This window comes from Panthera tigris, chromosome B2, assembly GCF_018350195.1.
Source record: "Panthera tigris isolate Pti1 chromosome B2, P.tigris_Pti1_mat1.1, whole genome shotgun sequence".
Lineage (NCBI taxonomy): Eukaryota > Metazoa > Chordata > Mammalia > Carnivora > Felidae > Panthera > Panthera tigris.
In genome coordinates, this window is record NC_056664.1 from 57,234,779 (window position 1) to 57,258,523 (window position 23,745).

The window sequence follows — 23,745 nt, forward strand, 5'->3', positions numbered from 1 at the left end:
TTATTTGTGATTCAGTCCATGTCCTATTTTTAGTGTCGGCGGTTATTCTTTATAACCACATATTCCAGTTTTTAAAAATTGTGTCTTTGGATATTGTGCTACATTTGTCCTCACATATGTGTTGTAGTTTTTTTTTTTTTTTAATTAAATTTAATAGAAAACACCTTATTCAGATATTCTAAAGTGGGCTTGCTAAATTTTCAGAATTAAGGGCTGGGTGGTGCTTTTAAGTGTTCTTTTAGGCCAGCACTTTTTTCTCTGCCAGAATCTTTTAAAAATCATTACATGCTGACATGTGGTCTGAGTAATGCAAGAGGAGCCTTAGCTTGAAGGAGTTTCTAAAATGAAACTTGAGCCTAGAGTTACAAGCAGTGTTAAGTGTGTTACAGTGTAGCTTTGTTGCAGATAAGCTACTCTTCTGATGGTTTGGCCCTCAGGAGTTTGCCAAGGCTTTTTAATGATGGCTCACTTTACCAACATCAACAGTTATTTTCCTAAAATGAACATTAAGTGTTAATGTTAAATCCTACTGTTTTTTTGTTTTTAACCTAATGCCACCTTCTGTATCTCTTCTATAAAACCTAGAGTTTCTTTGCCTCAGTGTGGAAAATGACTTAGAATAATACATATGTAGGGATTTTGAGTTTACTTTATGTAATTAACATGCATAATATATAATGACATTGGAAACAATTGGGAAGCAACATTTCACATTACATTTTGTGAATAAAGAAGCAAGCCTAAGTAATTGATTGTTTTTTCTTCACATATTAACTAGCCTTCACTACTTTTTTTGATACATCATGCTTGTATACATTTTTACTCAAAAAATGTACCTGTCATACAGCATGTAATTTTCCTATTTTAATCCATGTATAAATAAGATTATGAATTTATTAGGAAGGGCATATCTGGAAATAATTTTTGTCCATTTCATGCAGTAGCCATATGGAAAGCTATTTGTTAATATGACATTTTCTTGCACTTGTGACAGCTTTGCTTCTAAGGACTGTTTTATAACTCTTAAGCATTTTACATGTATTACAACTAAAGTTAGCTTCCTGTGTGTGCTTCCAGTTGGAAATTATATTTTTAAGTATGGATTTGTACATGACATCACCAAATGTAATAAATATTTAACCATAGGCAACACTATACATATCCTAAAGACAGTAGGTATTGACTTAACAATTTACACATCAAACTGTGTTTTTGCTTCCATTTATTTTTATCAGCCTTACAACACAAGCATATTCATTATTTTAAAAACCGGACTACTTAATACTCCCTTTAAAAAAATCATCTTTGCACTTGTGTTTACATAAACCAGTTGGCATTTTGGAAGGAAGAAGTGTTAGTCTTTTCATAGTATCTATCCTGTAGTTTCTAGTTTTTTCCTACGTCTCCAGGTGTTTGTATTTTTAGTTTGTTTTGCATTTTCTTGCCCAGCAATAGATGATTAATACATTGGATGAAATTTAAAAACAAAAAATCTCCATAGCATGATGGCTTTATACTCAAATTGTTTTTCTGAGAAGGAAATTTTCTTCCAGAATAAGATTGTTTTTCTCAAGATTTTAAGAGATTGACAGATAAGTATTTTCATCTGCAGATGATTGTTAGTGACAAAAACTGATTTAATATTTATGTGGAATAGAATCATTTTAGAAAAGAGTGAGTACATATACATTTATAGTAATATGGTCTAGATTGTCACTTAAATACTTAATCAGAACTGAAGACCCATCTTGTAACAGCTCCGTTGTTGGTAATTGTAACATGAACATGCTGAGAACAGTTCTCATTGTTGCTTGCCTCTCATTTACTTTAAAGAAACTTTAAACTTTTCTAAGAATATATTTTGGCTTATGCCAAAAAGGTTAGAATTTTAAATTGGTTTTTATCTTACACTAGGTCTAGTTTAGCTTTTTACTTTTAAACTTTGTGTATGAATATTTAACAACAAATATTTCTGAACTCATCCATTTAACTGATGCATGCCTACTTGGTTTACTTAATTGATCCAGAGGTAAACTCCATACAATATTTATTTATTTATTTATTTATTTGTTTATTTTTAATGAAATATTTAACATTCAGGTTATATAGTCTTTTCTGTAAGTGATTTTGCCTATTAATAATCAGAAATTCAAGGCTAGAACAGAAGATGGGTAGTAATTCTGTTAGCTATGTGATTCATACTCTCTCCCCTATCCCTCACATTTTTAAATCATGAGGAATAATACAAAAAGGGAAGAAAGTAATACTCTCTTTTTGTGATAGACCTTTTCCCCCCAATATAAATTTTCCCCAATATAAATACCCATAAAATTTGTAGTACTCCTCTAAGTTTCAGACCTAAAAATGATCCAGATTTACATTTTTGTAAAATCAGTTTTACTTTCAAGTGAGTTAATTTATTTTTTCCCTAGAACATGTGGAAATTATTTTTATCAATGACTTTTTAGAATTTTATTTATTTTTCTATATAAAATCCTAAACTATTAAGATAATCTGTAGATGGCGCTAGAGATTTGCTTTTCAGAGACTCACATTTGAGGAGACCTTTCCAAAACAGACTTGAAATGAGGCGTAATGAGTTTTGTAACCATAAAATAAGTTCCCTGATGAAATAAAAATTTGAAATTTAAAATCCATGCTTTATAATATTTAAGAGTTGAATTTGGGGTAAAAGCATAGTCATGGTCATAGTGTGTAGGTTTTTTAAGTAGTCTCATTGAAACTTAGTCTAGACTTGCTAATGTTGCTCTGATAGTGGAAATAAAGGGAAATGACTACTAGCTTTCCTTCGCTATTTCACATATTACCTGCTTTCAAGAAATAGTTCTTATGACTTTGAAACCTGAAGTAGAAAAGCTATGCACTTGGATTTTTCAAACTTATTTATTCTGTTGGCTGGAAGATCTGTATCACTGAAACATGGACCCATCTAAAATCTCCCCATGCCTAGACAGACAGACCATTTCTATCTTGCAAACAAATAACACATTGTTTGAAAGTTTTGTTGTTGGCTTATGAATCCAAAACATTGTGTTTTGTTTTATTTTAACATAAAACAGAAGGTTTTCTTGTTTCTGTTTTTTCCCTTGTCATGTTGGGGAGATAATGACTTATTTGATAAAGATAGCACAGACATTACCAGTTAGGGTAAAGAATGGTGAATCATAGGAAGAAGTCAGGTTTCCTTAATGGACAGCAGTAGCCTGATACACAATAGAAAGGGATACAAAGAGAAAAATGTGCTGCATTTGAGGAATGAATATTTGCTGTGACTTTTTTCAAGACCTCTTGTAAGGATTAAATGTTGTTTTTATAGTTTCAACCTTCAAACAGAACCTCTGGTATATTTTGAGAGTTGGCTGTACCACCCGTTGAATTACCTTAAAACATCTTCCTGTTGGTCCACAGGTTTTTAAAATGGGTTTGACATTGTTGGTGCCACTGTTACCAAAATCAGCAGAAAGTCTTTAATTCATTAAAGAATAGACCTAAATCTCTTTATCGTAAGCTTTCAAACATATCATGAATTACCAACTTGAAGAAGAAAGGAAAATGTTAAACATGATTAAGTGAGCTCTCTAGTTTTCCTGACAGTGGGGTAAAAAGTATTTTAAAAAGATAATTTCTCTCTCAAATTGCTGTTTGTACATCTGATTTACCATTCAGAAATAATTCCAGATATTTCTAAGTTAGGAAAACAAGGTTTTTAGAGTCCTTAATCTTGTATCCATCCATAGGCTTTTTCGTTGGTTAGTGAAGTTAGATAAAAATCCGTAAAGGCAAACTTGTAAGTCGATTGGAAACTTTAAAAAATTCAGCCTGAATATTAATATCTTCATGTTAAGAACAATGATCTTTATTTGGAAAAACAAGTGTAGTAAGGAAGTCCACACTCAAAAGTACATACAAGATTCTTCAGCTTAATATAATCACTGTTATACCATGAAACCAGAATATTTTGACCTCAAAGTATAGTTACATAGTTAAGGTGGTTAATAAACAGTGTAAGTCTCCATTATGTTAGTTTTTGAGTTTTATATTTGTTGCTGTCTCTTTTTGTCATTTCAGTATGATTCATTGGATGAATGATTCTTGAGTTTTATATATATCAGGTGTGTGGGGTAAATGTAATGGTAACTTTGATGGATTGTCTGTGATCACACTATCACAGATCTTACCACCCTTCTCAGTGGAGAAACGTTACTCTATGCTTTGTTATTGTGTGTAGTATGCTAACAAAGTTCAGTTGCACTTGATTTAACCATTATGGTTTTTTGTATTTTCTCATTCATACAAGTGGGGATGTATTTGACTTCTTAAAAGTTCCATTTTCATAGAATATTCTTTGAAAACTTGCTCCATGTTGAACTGACAGAGTGAAAAACAATGTCAGAAAATGATTAACTATTTAACTTGGGCATTTTTGACATTGGGTTTTTAAAAAATGTATTAAATCAAAGTTTTTTCCCTTCCTCCAGGTTTATGGTTGGCTGTGGGAGATGTGATGACTGGTTTCATGGTGATTGTGTTGGTTTAAGTCTTTGCCAAGCACAACAGATGGGAGAGGAAGACAAAGAATACGTGTGTGTGAAATGTTGTGCTGAAGAAGATAAAAAGACTGAAATAGTAGATGCAGATATTTTGGAAAACCAGGCTAAAGTTGAAGTCCATAGTGAAGATAGGACAATGGAATATGAAAAGCTTGGGTTATCAAAGCACACACCAACAAATGAAAAAACCAAATATATAGAAGATACAGTGAAGCACAAGGTCAAAATTTTAAAGCGGGTAAGGTGCTCATTAATGCATTCTTTTTATTTAAGAACTTTGTATGGACTGACAATTGGAAATTTCTTTGGGGTCTCCTGGATGGCTCAGTTCGTTGAGCATCTGATTCTTGATTTTGGCTGAGGTCATGATTCCAGGATCTTGGGATCAAACCCCGCATTGGGCTCCATGCTGAGTATGGAGCCTGGATGGGATTCTTCCTCCATCTCCCCACTGTCCCTTTTCCCTGCCCTCTCACTCTCTCGCACGTGCTCGTTCTCTCAAATAAATTTCTCTTTGGGTTTCATTGTTCTAAGAGTACCTTTTCAAATTTATTTTTCCATAAAAATGAATGGAATTTTATTTAAAATATTTTGGCAGTCTTGATGAAACCAGGTGGTGAAATCATCAAAACACACAGATTTTATTTCTAACAGTGTCTTATGCAGTTTCTAGTCTCTAGTTTGGTACTTGGATTTTCTGTGGTAGGATGTGTATGTGATCTTGTGGCATTAAGTGGTAATAAGCTCTACAGTGTACTTGCTAATAAGCTTTTTAAAAAAAGTTTTCCAGCTCATAAATATCTATCTACTAATTCTTAAACTATATTTGACATTGTCTTCAGGTAGAAGAGTTATTTTGTCTCTGTAAGGAAAAGTAAACTTAATTCTTTTGACGTTGTCCCAGTGTTTGCTTGGAACCTTCACTTAAGAATTTCTATCTTAGAGTTGTCAGTTTTCCCTAATCTTATATTTTTAACTGATTTCTGAAAGTATTTCCTAAGTAGAAATTTCAAGATATTTAATCTATTATAGGAGAAATGTATAAAAGATTCAGTGCTATATCTGATTGAATTTTTATGTTTTATTGTCTGCCTTTTTGTTACCTATGAATTTTCTATTCTTATAGAAATTTGTTGTTTTATAATGCTAGCGAAGAGTACAGTGGCAACATATATATGTGGATAGTCAACTATAATAATCCAAAAGACAGTGAACATGAATTGGAGAGTTAAGAAGGAAGTTTGGAAATCTTTTAGTTCAGCCATTTAGATTGAAGAATATAAGCATGTTTTCTCCAAAGTCATCTCCATTATTTACAAACTCAGTTTTTTGAGACATTCTTTATATAACAAAACTGGATTAAGTTGCAGTTTGCCAGTACTTGTAGCACCCAGCAATTTCTGTCTGACCAGACTTTTTGAGAATCAGATTATGTCCTTCTGGCATTTGCTATTGCTTTCTCTGTTGATTTGATGAGCGCCAAAGTCACTGATGGTATAGAATTGAGAACTCCATTGAGAATAGTTTATAGCACATCTTTGGAAAACTTCTGTTAATCATTAACTATTAATCATCACTTCTTGGATATAATATTTTGACCATTTAGAAATATAGCTCATTGTTTTGTCATTTAGCTAAGTTATTTCCATCCTGTCTAAAAAGACATAAAACATTGTAAATGTTTTGAGAGACCACTCTGTCCACTCTCTGTGTCAGAAAAGAAGTTGAGGTTGGTCTGATTTTGTAAATACATGTGCCCTTCAGGTTATTACTGCTTCCTTTTCTTTTTACTGATGAACTCTGTTGAATTTTGTTTGCACTTGTCTGATTTTAGTTTCTGGAATCTGCTTTTTAAGTTATCACTTCCTATCCCTAGATTTTATGTTGAACCATGTGTTGAGTTCCTATTGTGTGCCAAGTGTGGTACCAGACTTGGGTGTATAGCACTGATTAAGATATGTTCCTGGTCTCAAGTAATTCTAGTTGGAAAGATAGAAAATGAGTAAATAAAAAATGAGAGGATTCCTAGTCTAGAGAAAATTAGTGTTTTTTTTTGTATGTACTCTAATTAAAACCTATGATTATATATGCCTATACACAGGGTTCTTCTCCCTGTCTTTCAAACACTACCATGATGTGATTAATTACTTTAAAGGGTTTTAGAATTCTAGTTCTGTAGTAGTTCTTTGTGGGCTATAATCAGGATGAGAATAGCAGGTATCCTGATGGTTTGTTCTACTTTATGGGAGCTAAAATTGCTAATAGATACAATGAGAAAAAATTGAACACTTGCTGTAGATGGATGTGATTTCATTTGTTTTAGAAAGTGGTGAAGAACATAGATACCTATTTCTCCACAATCTCTCCCTCCTTTTTCCATAGCCACAGCTAACTAAGAGAACTCTTATTATCTTGTATCTAATTTTCTTGCTAATATCACTACCTGGAAAGTGATATCCATGTTTTTTAAGTTTTCCTTTATAGGCTATTATGTGTTCTGCAGAAAATAGGTGCTTGACAAATGGATTTTGAATGAAAGGGCAAATCTCCTTTTTGCTACTAATTGAGAGTTATTTGTGTACATCTTTAAAAATAACCTTTTAAGTATTGGGCTAAAGAATATAATGTTTGCTGGGGTGCCTGGGTGACTTAGTTAAGCGTCTGACTTCCATTCAGGACATGATCTCATGGTCCGTGGTTTTGAGCCCTGTATCAGGCTCTGTGTTGATGGTGTGGAGCCTGCTGGTTTTCTCTCTTCCTTTCTCTTTCTGCCCCTCCCCCATTCACACTTTCTCTCTTTCTCAAGAATAAATAAACTTAAAAAAAAAAAAAGAATATAATATTTGCTATCTTAATGGATTGTAATACTAATTAGGTTTAATTTTTTTTTTTTTTATCAATATACTCTTGAGCCTTGCTTTAGTAATTTTCATTCTAATGAATTAAATACTTTTTCCCCCCCCAGGAATCTGGTGAAGGCAAAAACTCATCAGACTGTAGAGATAGTGAAATAAAAAAATGGCAGCTAGCTCCTCTTCGAAAGATGGGACAACCGGTTTTACCTCGGAGATCCTCAGAAGAAAAAAGTGAAAAAATACCAAAAGAACCTTCAACTGTTATTTGTACAGGAGAAAAAGGTTCCAAACAAGGTAGTAAGATTAATAAAAATTATTATACACTAATAAAGCTATATTTATTTTATACACTATCAATTAGTATATTTAGGGAAATTTAACCATTTTAATATTTTAATGACAACAAAAATATGTGATTTACCTTTCTTGAAATTAAAAACTATTGCTCTAAATTCTGGGAAGTACAAATGAATTTAATAAGACCCCACCCTCATGGCTCTTAAATACGAATAGTAGAAGACAGATGGTGTGCTCTATCACGGCATTTAGGCACTATGAAGAAAAAATATAGTATTGGGGTAAAGAATTTTGATTTTGAAAAAAATCAAATGAGGTTGAAGTTGGTGAAGGAGGTATTGTTGGATTGTGAAGAGAGGAGAAAAAGTGTAAAATAATGTTTGGGGAAGTGGGAAAACAAGTTTACCAGGAAAACTTAATAGGATTAGGGCAGCAGATTGAGTTATCTACTTCAGTTTTGTGGTTATGAATTTATAGGGAGATCTGTTAGCATCAGTGTTTTTTCTCCAGTTGCCTTCAACTGTTTGTAGGCTGTTTGGGTGAAGGTTAAGGCTGGCTTTCACCAGGTTGTGGTTTTGCAAATACAGATGTTTAAAGCAGAGAGGATAAAGGTGTTTTGAATGCAAGGGTGTGGTAACAATGTTGGACTGTTTAATTAAAGTTGGTTATGTGGGAAAATGAGGACACAAATGGTAAAAAATGATAGATTTAAGTTGGGGCACCTTGGCTCAGTAGAAGAGCATGCGACTCTTGATCTTGGAGTTGTGAATTTAAGCTCCATGTGTAAAGATTACTTAAAAAATAAAATCTAAAAAAAAAAAAAGAACTGTTGGAATGAAGAGATTCTAGAATAAATAAGTCGGTATGGTAGAAGGTCAGAGTACTGAGATGTTTCACATAGAGACTTTGGAGATGTTACATGAATTAGTAATGTTGGAATGAAAAATCATTTGAAAAGCTTAACATGTCAAATTAACAATATCAAGCACAATTGTTTTAAAACCAGAGATTCATCAATTTTGTGGTACTGGAAAAATCATTAAATTATCTGCTCACCTAATAAATTCAGATCATATTTTCTAAATAATTTTTAAAATTTTTGTTTTTGAAGATTTTATTTTTAAGTAGTCTCTACACCCAACGTGGGGCTCCAACTCACAACCCCAAGATCAAGAGTCTCACGCTCCACTGACTGAGCCAGCCTGGAGCCCCTTAATATTATATTATGTGAAAAGAAACTAGCTCTAAAAACCATTATCTAAAATGGGAAAAGGTGGGGGTGCTTGGCTGGCTCAGTCAGAATAGTGTGTGACTCTTGATCTCAAGGTTGTGAGTTTGAGCCCCACATGGGGTATAGCGATTACTTAAATTAAAAAAATAAAATGGGTAAAGGGCATATGCACTTCATAGGGCCACTTTTTAGTCACTTAATTTATAATTAAAATTCATTTAAATTAGAATTTTTTTGGTGAGGTATAATTGGCATATAACATTAGTTTCCAGCATATGACAATAATTTGATATTTGTATGTATTGCAGAATGGTCACGATAAGTCTAGTTAACATGTCACCATATGTAGAATAGAATTTTAATGTCAGGAATATTTCAATATGGGTTCTGATGTTATTTCTATTTTTTAAAAAATGTTTATTTTGAGAGAGAGTGCGCACGTACATGTGCACAAGCGGGGGAGGGGCAGAAAAAGGGAGAGAGAGAATCCTAAGCAGGCTCTGTGCTGTCAGAGCAGAGCCTGTTGTGGGGCTCAGTCTCACCAACGATGAGGTCATGACCTGAACCAAGTTAAGGGTCAGATGCTTAACCGATTGAGCCACCCAGGTACCCCCTGATCTTATTTCTAAATAGTGATTTTTTAATCAGTCAATTTTGTTTAGAAGCTTAACAGTATGCACTAAAAAGGAAGATATCTTTTTAAAAACAGTTTAATGAATTTTGTTATTTGTTTAAATTAGGGGCTCATGAGAAGCAAGAGATAAGAAAGAAGAAAATTGAAAAGGGAGTGCCTAATGTGCATCCTCCTGCTACTTCTACTTCCAAGCCTTCTGCAGATCAGATCAGACAAAGCGTCAGACATTCTCTTAAAGACATTCTTATGAAAAGGTAACACACGTTATTATTGTAGAGGATTGAATCACATATGCTTACTATATGCTTATTATTGTATTTGAAGAATAATTGAATTATTCTAATTTTAAGACTTACAGAGTCCAATTTGAAGGTGCCAGAGGAAAAAGCAGCAAAAGTTGCCACAAAAATTGAAAAAGAGCTTTTCTCTTTTTTTCGGGACACAGATGCTAAATATAAGAACAAATACAGAAGTTTGATGTTTAATCTGAAAGATCCTAAAAACAATGTAAGTATGTTTTGTTCATGTCTATACCTGTTTAAGCTTCCAGCTTTCCTGAATATATTGGAATTTTAAGATTATAATACAACAGATCTATAATTTATTTCTTAAAGTGAGAATGTGTCATTTTATTTTATTTATTATTTTTTATTTAAAAAAATATTTTTTTAACATTTTTTTATGTTTTGAGAGCGAGAGAGAGCATGAGCTCTGAGCTGAAGTCCAACACTTAACTGCCACCCTGGCACCTTGAGACTGTGTCATTGTTTTAAAAAATTTTTTTCAGTATTTATTTTTGAGAGAGACAGAGTATGAATGGGTGAGGGGCAGAGAGAGAAGGAGACACAGAATTCGAAGCAGGCTCCAGGCTCCGAGCTGTCATCACAGAGCCCGACACGGGACTCAAACTCACGAACTGTGAAATCATGACCTGAGGTGAAGTTGGACACTTAACTGAACTGAGCCACCCAGGTGCCCCGAGACTGTGTCGTTTTAATAGTCTTTCGCTACTGCACTGAATTATGAATTCTGAATAGTGGTAACTAGTGTTCTATAATGAGTCTATTAAAATGTAAACTGCTAAGTCTGTCTTAACCTGATTTATGTGAATTTTCTTTCCGTTATGTCCCTTATTTAATCCAATTTATTAAAAATTTACTCAAATGTATTCTTTAAAAACTCTGTTAAGCTAAAATTCATAACAAATACTGTAATGGTACTTCTTTTTGTTTGTTTGTTTATTTTTGAGGGTAGGGGAAGGGTCAGGGTGAGAGGGAGAGAGAATCCCAAGCAGTCTCTGAGCGGTCAGCTGAACTCAGGAATTGTGAGATCATGACCTGAGCTGACACCAGGAGTTGGATGCTTAACTTATTGAGCCACCCAGGCGCCCCACTATAATGGTACTTCTGATTTGAATCTAAAAGCAGAGCAGCAATACTTAAAAAAAAAATTATGTAAAAAATACTATTTTAAAACGTTTCGTTGGGGCATCTGGGTGCCTCAGTCAGCTGAGCGTCTGACTTCAGCTCGGATCATGATTTCACAGTTCACAAGTTCCAACGCTGTGTTGGGCTCTGTGCTGACAGCTCAGAGCCTGGAGCCTGCTTCAGATTCTGCCTCTCTCTCTCTCTCTCTCTCTCTCTGCCCCTCCCCCACTCGTACTCTGTCTCTATCTCTCAAAAATAAACATTAAAAAAAACATTTTGTTAATTCAAATAAGACTTTAATTCTAAATATCTTTTAGCAGTGAGGCAAATATTAATTGAACTGTTAATCATTTTCTGGCATTTCTTGTTCGAGACTTAGAGGAAATCTGAAAGCTATGTATATGAATGCAAACTCCTTACGTATTTGCTTAAGTTTTATAAGATTTTCACATAAGTGATAACAGTTTGTCAATTTGTATAATGATAGTTGCAATAGTATGTGATATGAGGTATTTTCTTAAAGTATATACTAACAGCTACTTAAGAGAAATCTACATTGTATAATCTGTCCTCATAGTCCAGGGGATCAGATACTTCTTGAATTATATAGTCTGGAAGCTTTTCTTCAGTAAGTAAACATTTATTTCCATTGGGTTTCTTTCTTGCAGTTGGTTCTTTGCTCTGGAGTCCCTCCCAAGCCTGTTAAAATTTAAACTATGAAATCTTAAAAATATGAAAGACCTCACATTCAATAAAATTGTTTTATGTGGTACCTTGCTATTTACTACAGGTTGGCTATTATGACAGAGTGTATCACTGGGAATACTCTGAGACAGAATCTTCTTTTGGGGGAGGGTGGGAGTAGGGGAACAGTTTTAATACAATTTTTGGATAGATGTTGTAATGGTTCTCCTGTACCTGTTTCTTCACTATGTGTTGATATTTTTACATTTATTTTTTAAATGTTTATTTATTTTGAGAGAGACAGAGGGAGTGTGAGTGGGGAGGGTCAGAAAGAGAAAGGGAGAGAGAGAATCCCAAGCAAGCTTTGCATTGTTAACGCAGTTTGTGATCCCACGAACCAAGAAATCGTGACCTGAGCTGAAATCAAGAGTCAGATGTTTAACCAGCTGAGCTACGCAGGTGCCCCTGTGTTGATTTTTTTATATGAAAGGTGTGTTTGTTACCTTAGATGAGAAGTTCCTAGAATACAAGGTTGTCAGTAAATCTCTTTGTAGTAGATGATTTATAAATAGACATTTGTAAATCCGGTTTAAATACTGCATCTTTATTTATTACAAATTTTTATATAGCAGTTCCATTTTCTTTTAAAAATGTTTTCTTCCCCTTTTATTCCCATTTTTAAATATTTCCAGATATTATTTAAAAAAGTACTGAAAGGAGAAGTAACCCCTGATCATCTTATAAGAATGAGTCCAGAAGAACTAGCTTCTAAAGAGTTAGCTGCTTGGAGACGGAGAGAAAACAGACATGTAAGATTATCTATGAATATGTGTTTGGCTATATCAGAACCTGTATTTTTCAGCCATAGGGGAGAAATTATATATATACACAGAGGTAATTTAACAGAGTGCGCAGTAATACACACTTCCTGTTCTATGCTTCTTCTAAGTTACTTATCTTCCATTAACTGAGTTCTTAAATTTAATCTTTTGTTTTCCCTATCTCTGCTGCTTTTTTCTCATTTTCTTCAGTTAGAAGGTTACATAATTAACTTGTGTTTTGTTATATTTCATAAATCAGAAAGATGGGAAATTAGGCACATTTTTTCTTAATCACGTCTATACTTTTCAGAAGCACGATTTGAAGGTATAATGAATATTGGTAATTTGTAGTGCTAGATTAAGTCAAAATGAAAATTTTACAGGTTTATAATCCCTTATCATTCAAATTTCAAACACCAAAAGGTCAGAAAAACAAGGATTTTTTTCCCTTAACACATTTATTGATAAAACCTGACCCAAATTGTCACATATGAATGCTCTTATTTACAGAAATGTTGTGGGCTTAAGTAGCCCTGTCCCAGGTCTGACTGAGGTGTTACGTAACATAAATAGTATGTGCAGCATAGTCCATTTTTAAAATTAGAAAGTTCTGAAAGTCACCAGTGCCAGGAGTTTTCATTTAGGTGTTGTGAACTTGAAATAACCTTTAAAGATTCATTAAGTGAATGTGTGACTTAGGGTTATTGTGGCAGTGGGATAACCACATTATCTACTAGTTTGATTACAGTGGCCTCAGAATATTGGCTTTTTAAAATTTACTTATTTTTTATTTTTGAGAGAGAAAGAGCATGAGCAGGGGAGAGGGGCAGAGAGAGAGAGAGAATAGTAAGCAGGCTCCATGCTTAGTGCAGAGCCTGACGTGGGGCTCGATCCCATGATCTGAGCAAAATCACGAGTTGTAGGCTCAACCGACTGAGCCACTCAGGTGCCCTAGAATGTTAGCTTTTCATTCTAGAAAGTATTGGTTATTTACAGTTCATAGGAATTCTACGTGATTTACCTGATTCTTTTTTCCATAATACTTGCATCTCAGGTATTAAGCCTCCATGTGGATCTTCTGCTAAATCTAGTTTGAAGCACAGGGCCTTGATTTCTTTTTTTTTTAATTTTTTTTTAACGTTTATTTATTTTTGAGACAGAGAGAGACAGAGCATGAACGGGGAAGGTCAGAGAGAGGGAGACACAGAATCTGAAACAGGCTCCAGGCTCTGAGCTGTCAGCACAGAGCCCGACGCGGGGCTTGAACTCACGGACCGCGAGATCATGACCTGAGCCGAAGTCGGCCGCTTAACCGACTGAGCCACCCAGGCGCCCCGGCCTTGATTTCATATATTACAGTTATTCACATGTTTCTTCACTTTCACCCTGTGTAATTTTTCCTCTTAATTTGAAAATAGTATCACCTCATCTTTCTCTCCATGTCCCAAATATGTACACGCCTCTCTTCTGCATTGAAATGTGGCTGCAAGTATTACCTGCTTTGGAGACCAGCTTGTTCTTCCTTTAGGCCATGTATCTGATTTCTTTCTTTAAAGGATGATTTGCATATAACAGGCAAAATAAATGACCATCTTTACCTTTCTTAACCTGTTCCACTCTCAGCTACTTTTTACTATACTAGTTTTTGCTACACTTGCTTATTATTGTGTTGCCAGGCTTGTTCATCGTCACAAAGTAATTAGGTCAGGAGAAAACTGATAGGGGACTACCTGATAATTTTTGGTATTTGAATAAACTTTCACTATTTGGGGGAGTGTTAAGAACATCAAGTTAGGAATCTGAGGAAAATAATTCCCATTTCCCTGTGGCAGCTGCTACTATACTAAATCAGAAAGCAGGTAAATATCATGTTTCAACCCTTTGCAAATTACATTGCACTTTAGCTCCTTCTGGTTAATTTATGTGTGAACTTCTCATGGCTTATAAACCCAGCACTTAAAACAGTCTCTGACATTTGTAAGTACTCAGTGTATATTTGTTGTTTGAGAGACCACCTAAAGATTAAAAATCATCTATGATGATTTTTTTCATTTTTAGATAAGCTCTTACTATTTAAAGTTGTACATTTGGAAATATGTATATTTCAATTGTGAAATGTTTCTTTAAAATATTTCCTTTAGACCATAGAGATGATTGAGAAAGAGCAGAGAGAAGTGGAAAGACGGCCAATCACAAAAATAACTCATAAAGGTGAAATAGAAATTGAGAGTGATGCCCCAATGAAGGAACAGGAAGCAGCCATGGAGATTCAGGTAAAAATTATAATAGTGTCATGTTTGTAGTGCTCAAAACATGAAGATTCAGTGATTTATTTGCCTCAGATGTTCTTTAAGTTGAAAGAAGATTTTTAAAAATATATATATTTTAAAGTAGTTTATTTCATTGGTTTCATGGTTTTTTTGAGAGTGTTTACAGTATTGTTTCTCTGTATGTAAAGTGCAGGCTATCTGCATCACAGGCATCTCTTAAACACTTGTTTAAATGTAGATTCTCAGGATCTGTAGGACTTCGCGAATTCTTCAGTAGGCCTATAAATCTGTAGGTGCTTCTTAGACTGGTTTGAGAGTGTAGTACAGCTTTTCTTATTTTCAAATATCAGTGAGAAAATAATAGGAAATCTTGTTAGAGGCCTTAAAGAATGAAGACTGAAGAATGTCTTGAGTTTTTGCTCTACTTTAAGTCATAATTAATATCTAGCATTTATTTTATAAAGAAATAGTGAAAAACAACCTGTGAATGGAATAGCTTTCATGTATCAATATGAAATATAAGTTGATTTTTAATAATCGGGACAAAATTTTGTCTGCTGAAACTTTTTATTCCTTTTTTAGGAACCTACAGCTAACAAGTCATTGGAGAAGACAGAAGGATCTGAAAAACAGAAAGAAGAGATTGATTCTATGTCTAAAGATACCACTAGTCAACATAGACAACATCTTTTTGATCTTAACTGTAAAATTTGCATAGGTAATTGGAAATTTTTCCTTTCTTCTTTTTTTTTTAGTGTTTATTTTAGAGAGAGAGACAGTACGAGTTTGGGGGGGGAGGGGTAGAGAGAGGGAGACACAGAATCTGAAGCAGGCTCCAGGCTCTGAGCCATCAGCACAGCCCAACATGGGGCTCAAACTCAGGAACAGTGAGATCATGACCTGAGCCGGAGTTGGATGCTCAACTGACTGAGCCACTGAGGCACTCTTGGAAATTTTTCTTTCTGAAATGTTGCTTTCACTTTGAAAGGGGGATACTTGTATTTGTAATCTAAATAGGTTTTTGTTTTCTCTGTACTGGTGGTGGGGTACCTGCTCACTCCTTTTGAGGAGTAGCACAGTTTTAGAGTGACTGCTCTTCAGAGTTGAGGTATAGTTTGATACTATCATATAGTTTGCTAACTAGAATTAATTGTATTATGTAAGATCTGAACTTAACCAACTCAGAGTCAAAAGACTAGAATTTAAGCCTTAGAGTAGGCATCAGAACTGTTGCACAGTTGTGATGGTATTGTCATTTACTAGGTGAAGGAATAAAACAGCATTCATATTTTATTATTATATATAACAAATGAAACAAATCCCAAAATATCTCTTCTCTAGTATTCTTATATCTGGCCATTCATTCAGTAAATATTTACTGAAATCTTTTTTGCCGAGCACTTTCTGGTGCAGTGAATGAGTCAGATATTATACAGGCTTTAAGAGAAACCATAAAGCCTAGTGGGAAAGACAGGCAGGTGATGATTTGAGTAGAAGTACAGTCATAAGTGTCTTTAGCTAGCAGGAAGACTTAGCCTAGAGTGAGGCATTGGGGAGACTTGAATTGATATGTAAGCTGAGACATGAAGACTGAAAGGGGAAGACCATTCTGAATACTGGGAATGGCATGAGCTTGAATTGAATTCAAGAAGAGGAGAGAGGCATGTGATTTGTTTGAAGAGATACTTTAGGGATCACATTTTGTATTATTGCCTTTCGAACTTCAGATTGTGACTTCTTAGTGAAATCAAGTTAGTAAGTAGTTACTAGCATTTCAAAAACAAAAACAATATGAAATACCACAGTGAATTACTCTTATAAAGATGTGTACCATTTTGTGAAACTTTAATTCTGGTTATTTATATATAACCAAAATAATACACACATACACACACGTGTATATACACACACATACACAGATGTGTTGAGTGTGTGTGTGTGTATAAGTAATGGATCATGAGATAAAATATGACTTTACAGATCATGATCAGAATACTGAAAATCTACTTTTACAGCCACATTTAAGATTTTGGTCTTTTATCTAAGAGCAGTGGATACTGATTGAAGGGTTTTTTAGCAAGGGAATGGCATGATCAAATTGGAATTTTATGAAGATCTCTCTGACTGTGGTGAGAAGGTATTACAGTGGGAGAAGCCAAGGGAGGAAGGAGGGAAACTCGATAGGAAGCCTCTGCACTAGTCCAATGTGAGATGAAGATGGTTTTAATTAGAGTGATTAGAGCAGTAATTGGAGATGGAAGTAAGTGGAGGCTTTGAGATAATCACGTTAGGTAATATTGATAGATGCTAGAGATGGGCTAGATTTAGGGCATAAGAAATAGGGATGTATAAGGAAGAATTTAAATTATATTTAATCATATCTTCTCAAAATCGTGTTTATATGTTTTACCATCTGTACAAGATTAAAGACTTAAAGGGCAGAGAGAATGTTTTTAGACTTTGTTGTTCTTTTTTTTAAGTTTATTTATTTGAGAGAGACAGAGATGGCTCAAGTGGGGGAAGAGGTAGCAAGAGAGGGAGACAGGCTCCTCACTGTCAGCTTGGAGCCTGACATGGGGATCGAACCCACGAAAACCCAGGAGATCATGACCTGAGCTGAAATCAAGAGTCGGATGCTTAACCGACTAAGCCACCTAAGTTCCCCAAGACGTTACTATTCTTAAAGAAAGCTATCCATGGTCTAATAGTATTTTTAAGTTCACCCATGTAGTTCTATCTTAATAAAAAATACTTAGTGATTTCTATTAACTTTAATAATTTCCATGGTAATATTTTAGTAAATGTAATGTTAGCACACAAAAACATTTGTTAAACACTACTAGACCTAACCTATTTTCAGAAAGTTTGAGTGATTTGTTTCCTTCTTGGTGCTATAGCCTAAAACCAGTGTCATTTTTTAAACTTTACTAACATTTTTCATGTTTAGTAACTGTACTATGCATTTATGTTATGAGGTGCTGCTATATGTAACACAAAGTAGGATACAGATTTTTTTTTACTCAGTTCTTTTTCAAGTAACTTCTCTTGGAATTTGGTCTAATTTAGTTTAAAATTGGTAGGGGGTCACCTGGGTGGCTCAGTTTGTTGAGTATCTGACTTTTGATTTCAGCTCGGGGTCATGTTCCCAGTATTGTGGGATTAAGCCCTGCATCTGGTTCTACGCTGAGTGTGGAGCCTGCCTGGATTCTCTCTCTCCCCCCCCGACCCCCTCCCCTGCTTGCCTTTTCTCTCTCTAAATAAAAAAAAAAGAAAAATTGCTAGGGAATCAAGAAACTTAGTTTAAAAATGTTTGTTTATTTATTTTGAGAGAGATAGCGATAGCACAAGCAGAGGAAGGGCAGAGACAGAGAGGGAGAGAGAATCCCAAGCAGGCTCCATGTTGTCAGCACAGAGCCCGGTATGGGGCTCCATCTCAGAAACCGTGAGATCGTGACCTGAGCCGAAAGCAAGAGTCAGATGCTTAACCGACTGAGCCACCCAGGTATCCCAAGAAACTTATTTTAGATTCTAGTTATAATGTTTCCATTTCAGCTTATCTAAGTTGCTTAATATCCTTTTTCCCTAATTTTTCACATCAATTAGAGAGATGTAATATAACACAGCATGAGAAATGATGATAGTTAAAAATTACCCCAGGAAATCTAAGGTTATGCAACAATTCCATCAGAAACACTGAATAACTCTTGAAGTGAAATGGATGAAATTACAGGAATTTCAGTTTACAAAAATGGTTTGTTTGGTGTCATCTGATGTTAGGTCGAATGGCACCACCTGTAGATGATCTTTCTCCAAAAAAAGTTAAAGTTGTTGTTGGAGTATCTCGTAAACATTCAGATAATGAAGCAGAAAGTATAGCAGATGCACTGTCTTCAACCTCAAACATCTTGGCTTCTGAATTCTTTGAAGAGGAAAAACAAGAGTCTCCGAAATCAACATTCTCTCCTGCCCCACGGTAATTTTCTCTTAGCTGTAACTTCAATAATTATTATAGATCTTTGCCAAATTATACTTGGATGTCTTCAAATATGGAAAAGTGACATATTTCTTAGGAACCTTTCTTTTGAGAAAAGAACTGTACCTTCTTAAACATTAAACTAATTGAGATAAAAGAATAAGACTTAAAATTAATTTAGAGATTTGAGTCTGTGTGTGGGGACTTGACTTTAAAATTCCTTTTAATTATGTTGGTCCCAAGAGGTGGGAGATAGGTCATTAAATAAAAATTGCTCGCACCTCTCTGTACCTTCATCTGAGCCACCCGTGAAGGATATTGTAAGTCATGACTATGTAAATATGAACGTACTTTCATCTTTAATCAATAGCCTTTATGTATTTTGGCTTTCTTGACATGCTAAAATAGAAATAATTGATGACTTAGTAGAAAATGTATTTATTCATGACCATATCTTTAGGCTCAAAATTTCTAATGTCCTGTTTTAGACCAGAGATGCCTGGAACTGTTGAAGTTGAGTCTACCTTCCTGGCTCGATTGAACTTTATCTGGAAAGGTTTTATCAACATGCCTTCTGTAGCAAAATTTGTTACCAAAGCCTACCCAGTATCTGGTTCCCCTGAGTATTTGACAGAGGTACTGTGAACTTTTCTTGCCGTTTTCTGCTTGGGTTGACATATGTGCTTCCAAAAGAAGTAGGAGAGAAAATGATATTATAAATAATAATGTTTTATTTCATTCATAAGTATGTTGACAGTGATGCTTAGAACCATTCAATTAATGAAATTTTGAGTTCACAACTGAAGTTTTTGAAATGTAGATAATTGTATTCTGAAAGTTTTCACCCTACAAATCCTGTACTGTAAGATGTATGTCAGAGAATTAAAAATTAATGAGAGTCTGCATGGATATCATGAGTTTTTCTTTAAAGGATTGACCTACTTAGTATGGACTTCGAAGGTGTTAGCCTGTCAAGAAGATTTTTTTCCATGTTAACAAGTCTGATTCTCCTGTTGCTTATGTTTCCCCTACTGCATGACTACAGCTCTTTTCTGCCTCTATCTGTGAATGAGATGTAGGTGATAGTTGAAACATTACAGTAAGGTGACAGTCCCATGAGACCCAATGATCATAGTTGCTCCAGGTACCCTTGGTTGGTTTTATACCTGAAAGAATTGGATGGAACTGTCATGCAACATTTATGGAAAATAAGCAGTTACAGTATTATATTATGAAAAATGAGAAAGTATGACATTTTTGAACTATTTTGAAAAGTTGTGTTTTTCTTTTGTTTTAGGAAGTAGGAAAATAATTCAGTACATGTACTGTATTTTTGTTGAGATTGTATTTTCTGTTATGTTTGTATCTAAACTGTTGCATCCATTCTCAGTCTCCTGATCATGAAGGCAAAAATTAAAAAAGAAAAAAAAATTCTTTCCAGTATTTCAAAAGTCTTAAATTGTATATATGCCTATTTTTCTTTAAAGACTAACAAACTTTTCTTTATATTAGGCTGAAATTAGTTTAAGTGTAATGGTGCCTAACGTTGATCAGTTTATTTGTTTAGCATTGTGTTTTAATAAACAACCTAATTATTACTTCTACATTTAGTTTGCTTGGCAAATAATATTTTAGAAATGTTGATTTTATAAGAGGAAAATTAAATGGACCCATGATGCTTTTCTTTTTGAACAAATCTCTTTAGAAATTTAGTCTTTGATCAGTCCGTGGTGAAGAGAACTCTTCTTTTAAATTGGAAAGAAGTCCTGAATTATGGAATTTGAATTTAAACAAAACTATTCTCCTTTCTTAGTTTCTAAGGTTGCTTTCCAGAATTCCACCTCTGCTTTTTACTACTTTTAGTTTAGGACTAAAGTCCCAAATAAAATATTAAAGCAATTAATAATTTAAATACACTTAAATCAAATTTACTATCAGTTAATTATGCTTTCTATGAATTTTTTCAGCTTCATAGAAAAATAGAAATACACTGATTAAAGTTTTAAATATTTTCAGTTACATAGTTCTTCACTTAATTTAGGTATAGTCATCTGTTTTCAGAAAATTCTACTGTTAAAAAAAAATGAACTTGCAGTATTACAGTGTTCTGTACCGTGGAGAAGTACACTCTATAATTATACTTGGTAACTTCTGAAATCCAGCTGTTAATGATTAAATGATATCCTTGCCCACTACCACCAAAAAAGGGGTGAGGGGGTAGGAGTGGGCGGAATAGAAAAACAATCTCTAATATTCTGAAATCTGTTGTACTCTTCCTGGATTGTCGGTGTGTCTTTTGCTTGCCACTGCTTCACTTTCCTGTGCCTGTTTTTCCTACTGGGAACTGACATGACCTCAGATTCTATCTCACATGTATCTTGGGCACCAACCTTGGTTATTTGAGGTTGACAATTGAGGCACCCAGCTTGGTTATTTGAGGTAAATCCTGATTGCTATCCCTGTACTTTGTTATGTTCTATGATGCAAATCTTTTTATTTACTTGTTTTTTATTACCAATTTTAAATTACTCTTAGAGTAAATTATGAATATTACAGTAAAGATATTCTGTATATACTGATCACCTTCATTTTTTACTATAGGATCTACCAGATAGTATTCAAGTAGGTGGCAGGATATCACCTCAGACAGTTTGGGATTATGTTGAAAAAATTAAAGCATCAGGAACCAAGGTAAGGAAAATTTCTTTTGTTACACCTGCATGAGAGAGCACTTGAAAAGTAAATCATGAGAGTTCTTATGCAGGGAACCCTAGGGGGTAGGAGCCACTACAAATTCTGAATCTACATAGTGTGCTTGACAAAACTGAACTAAAGCCATTTGCTAAAGCTCAGAACAGCTCAGCATTCTTCCTGTGGGTTTTTCTTTCCTTCTGGTATGCTTTCTTAGTGATTTCTGTCAGTGTTTTGAAAGAAATGTTTTAAAGTAAGTATTGAGATTCCTCCTGGGATTGTGCCTTGCTTTGATTATAGACATTTGTTTAGTTAGGGCATAGGCTAAGAGACCTTAAAATATAGTGGCAACAAAGAGACCCTAAAAATATAGTGGCTCTAAGTATATAGAAGTTTATTTTTATTAAAATTTTTTTTAATGTTTATTTATTTTTGAGAGAGAAAGAGAGGGAGAGTGAGAGCGACAGAGCGTGAGCAGGGGAGGGACAAAGAGAATGTAAAGCAGGCTCCAGGCTCAGAGCTGTCAGCACAGAGTCTGACGTGGGACTCAAACCCATGAACCATGAAATCATGACCTGAGCCAAAGTCGGATGCTTAACCAACTGAGCCACCCAGGCGCCCCTATTTAATTTTAAAAGTTTATTTATTTATTTTGAGAGAGTGGGGAGGGGGGAAGGGGAGGGTCAGAAAGAGAGGGAGTGAGAGAGAATCTCAAGCAGGTCCCTCACTGTCAGTGCAGAGCCTGACTTGGGGCTCTAACTCATGACCGTGAGCTCATGACCTGAGCCGAAACCAAGAATCAGATGCTCAACCAACTGAGCCACCCAGGCACCCCCTGAAGTTTGTTTGCTTAAAAAATTTTAAAGTTTATTTATTCTGAGAGAGAGCATGAGTGAGGTAGGGGCAGAGAGAGAGGGAAAGAGAATTTCATGCAAGCTCCACACTGTCAGTGCAGAGCCTGACGTGGGTCTCGAACTCCCGAACTGTGAGATCATGATCTGACCTGATACAAGGGTCAGACGCTTAACCAACTGAGCCACCCAGGCGTTATGAATATATATTTTTCAATATAGGTTTTAGAATTTAAATTAATACAGTATTAGAATACAAAGAAACTTTGAAGCATTGTAGAAAAGTTACAACACTTATTTGCTATCACTTTCTCATGATAGTAAAAGTCATAAGAAAGCATTGGGGAGGTATTCCCTTGGATATTTTGGGAATCATTCTTGGCCTACCCATATACTTCTGCCCAGTATTTTATAATATGCCTCCTTCCTGAACTGACTGAAACACACCCCTAAAAGAGGACAGTTTAGATGACAGACCTTTTATAAGAGAGCCGTAGTTTAGCTCGTTTACATGTTCTGTATAGGAACTTCTATCAATTTAGGCTTTGTAGCAGGTCTGTCTCTCTTCATTTTGACTATGTATGTTCATGAAAAGACATCTCATTTTTTTACACTACCAAATTGATACTACATTGGGATTCTCTTTTCTATTGGAAACAAATTCTAGAACCTAGAGGCAAACAAATAAGTTCCTGAGTAAACCAAATGATTTCATAAAACGTATGGCTTTTATGTATTTCAGTTCTTTTCACCCAGTCTCCATTCTGGATTTTCACTGGATTTGAGTTTTTTTGTGTATGTGTACATGGCAGGGTGGTGGTAGGTGATATTAATTTTCAGTATACTGAAAACACAGGCAACCATTTGTGGAGATTATGAGATAGGAAATAAGGATGTAGTGTAGATATCAAAGGACTCGGGTTTAAATACCTTCTCTGTTACTGACAATTGTGTCACCTTGAGCAAATTAATTACTGTGGGACTCAGTGTCTTATGGGACACCTTCAGATAAAACAGATCTGTCAGTGGGTCAGCAAACATCTTTTCCTAAGAGTTCCTTCCTTTTACTATTTTTATCTGCATTTAAGTTGGCAAATCATGTTTTTCAGTAATCATCATTATAAAATTTACTGGATTATTACTAGTTGAGAAATGATATTTAAAACCTATTAAAAGCTATTCTTTAGGTTATTATTTTAAACAGTCATTTATGATTTTCTTGAATAGGAAATTTGTGTGGTTCGCTTCACACCTGTAACTGAAGAAGATCAGATTTCTTATACTTTGCTGTTTGCATACTTCAGTAGCAGAAAGCGCTATGGAGTAGCTGCTAACAACATGAAGCAGGTTAAGGATATGTACCTTATTCCTTTGGGTGCCGCAGATAAAATTCCACACCCTCTTGTGCCTTTTGATGGACCTGGTAGGTATACATTTTAA

The 23,745-nt window shown here is 34.7% G+C and overlaps 1 protein-coding gene across 8 annotated transcripts in view; it reads left to right on the forward strand.

Moving 5' to 3' along the window:
- The window catches only part of PHF3 (PHD finger protein 3), an 84,139-nt gene that overhangs the window by 54,443 nt on the left and 5,951 nt on the right, over positions 1 to 23,745 (forward strand). For all 8 annotated transcript variants that reach the window (XM_042986610.1, XM_042986614.1, XM_042986615.1 and 5 more), the window contains 11 exons: positions 4,500 to 4,809; positions 7,537 to 7,720; positions 9,695 to 9,842; positions 9,939 to 10,095; positions 12,392 to 12,508; positions 14,662 to 14,793; positions 15,373 to 15,508; positions 18,568 to 18,763; positions 19,252 to 19,399; positions 21,365 to 21,454; positions 23,533 to 23,728. In XM_042986610.1, coding sequence (XP_042842544.1) covers positions 4,500 to 4,809; positions 7,537 to 7,720; positions 9,695 to 9,842; positions 9,939 to 10,095; positions 12,392 to 12,508; positions 14,662 to 14,793; positions 15,373 to 15,508; positions 18,568 to 18,763; positions 19,252 to 19,399; positions 21,365 to 21,454; positions 23,533 to 23,728 — 1,814 coding nt within the window. The remainder of the gene's footprint in view (positions 1 to 4,499; positions 4,810 to 7,536; positions 7,721 to 9,694; positions 9,843 to 9,938; positions 10,096 to 12,391; positions 12,509 to 14,661; positions 14,794 to 15,372; positions 15,509 to 18,567; positions 18,764 to 19,251; positions 19,400 to 21,364; positions 21,455 to 23,532; positions 23,729 to 23,745) is intronic.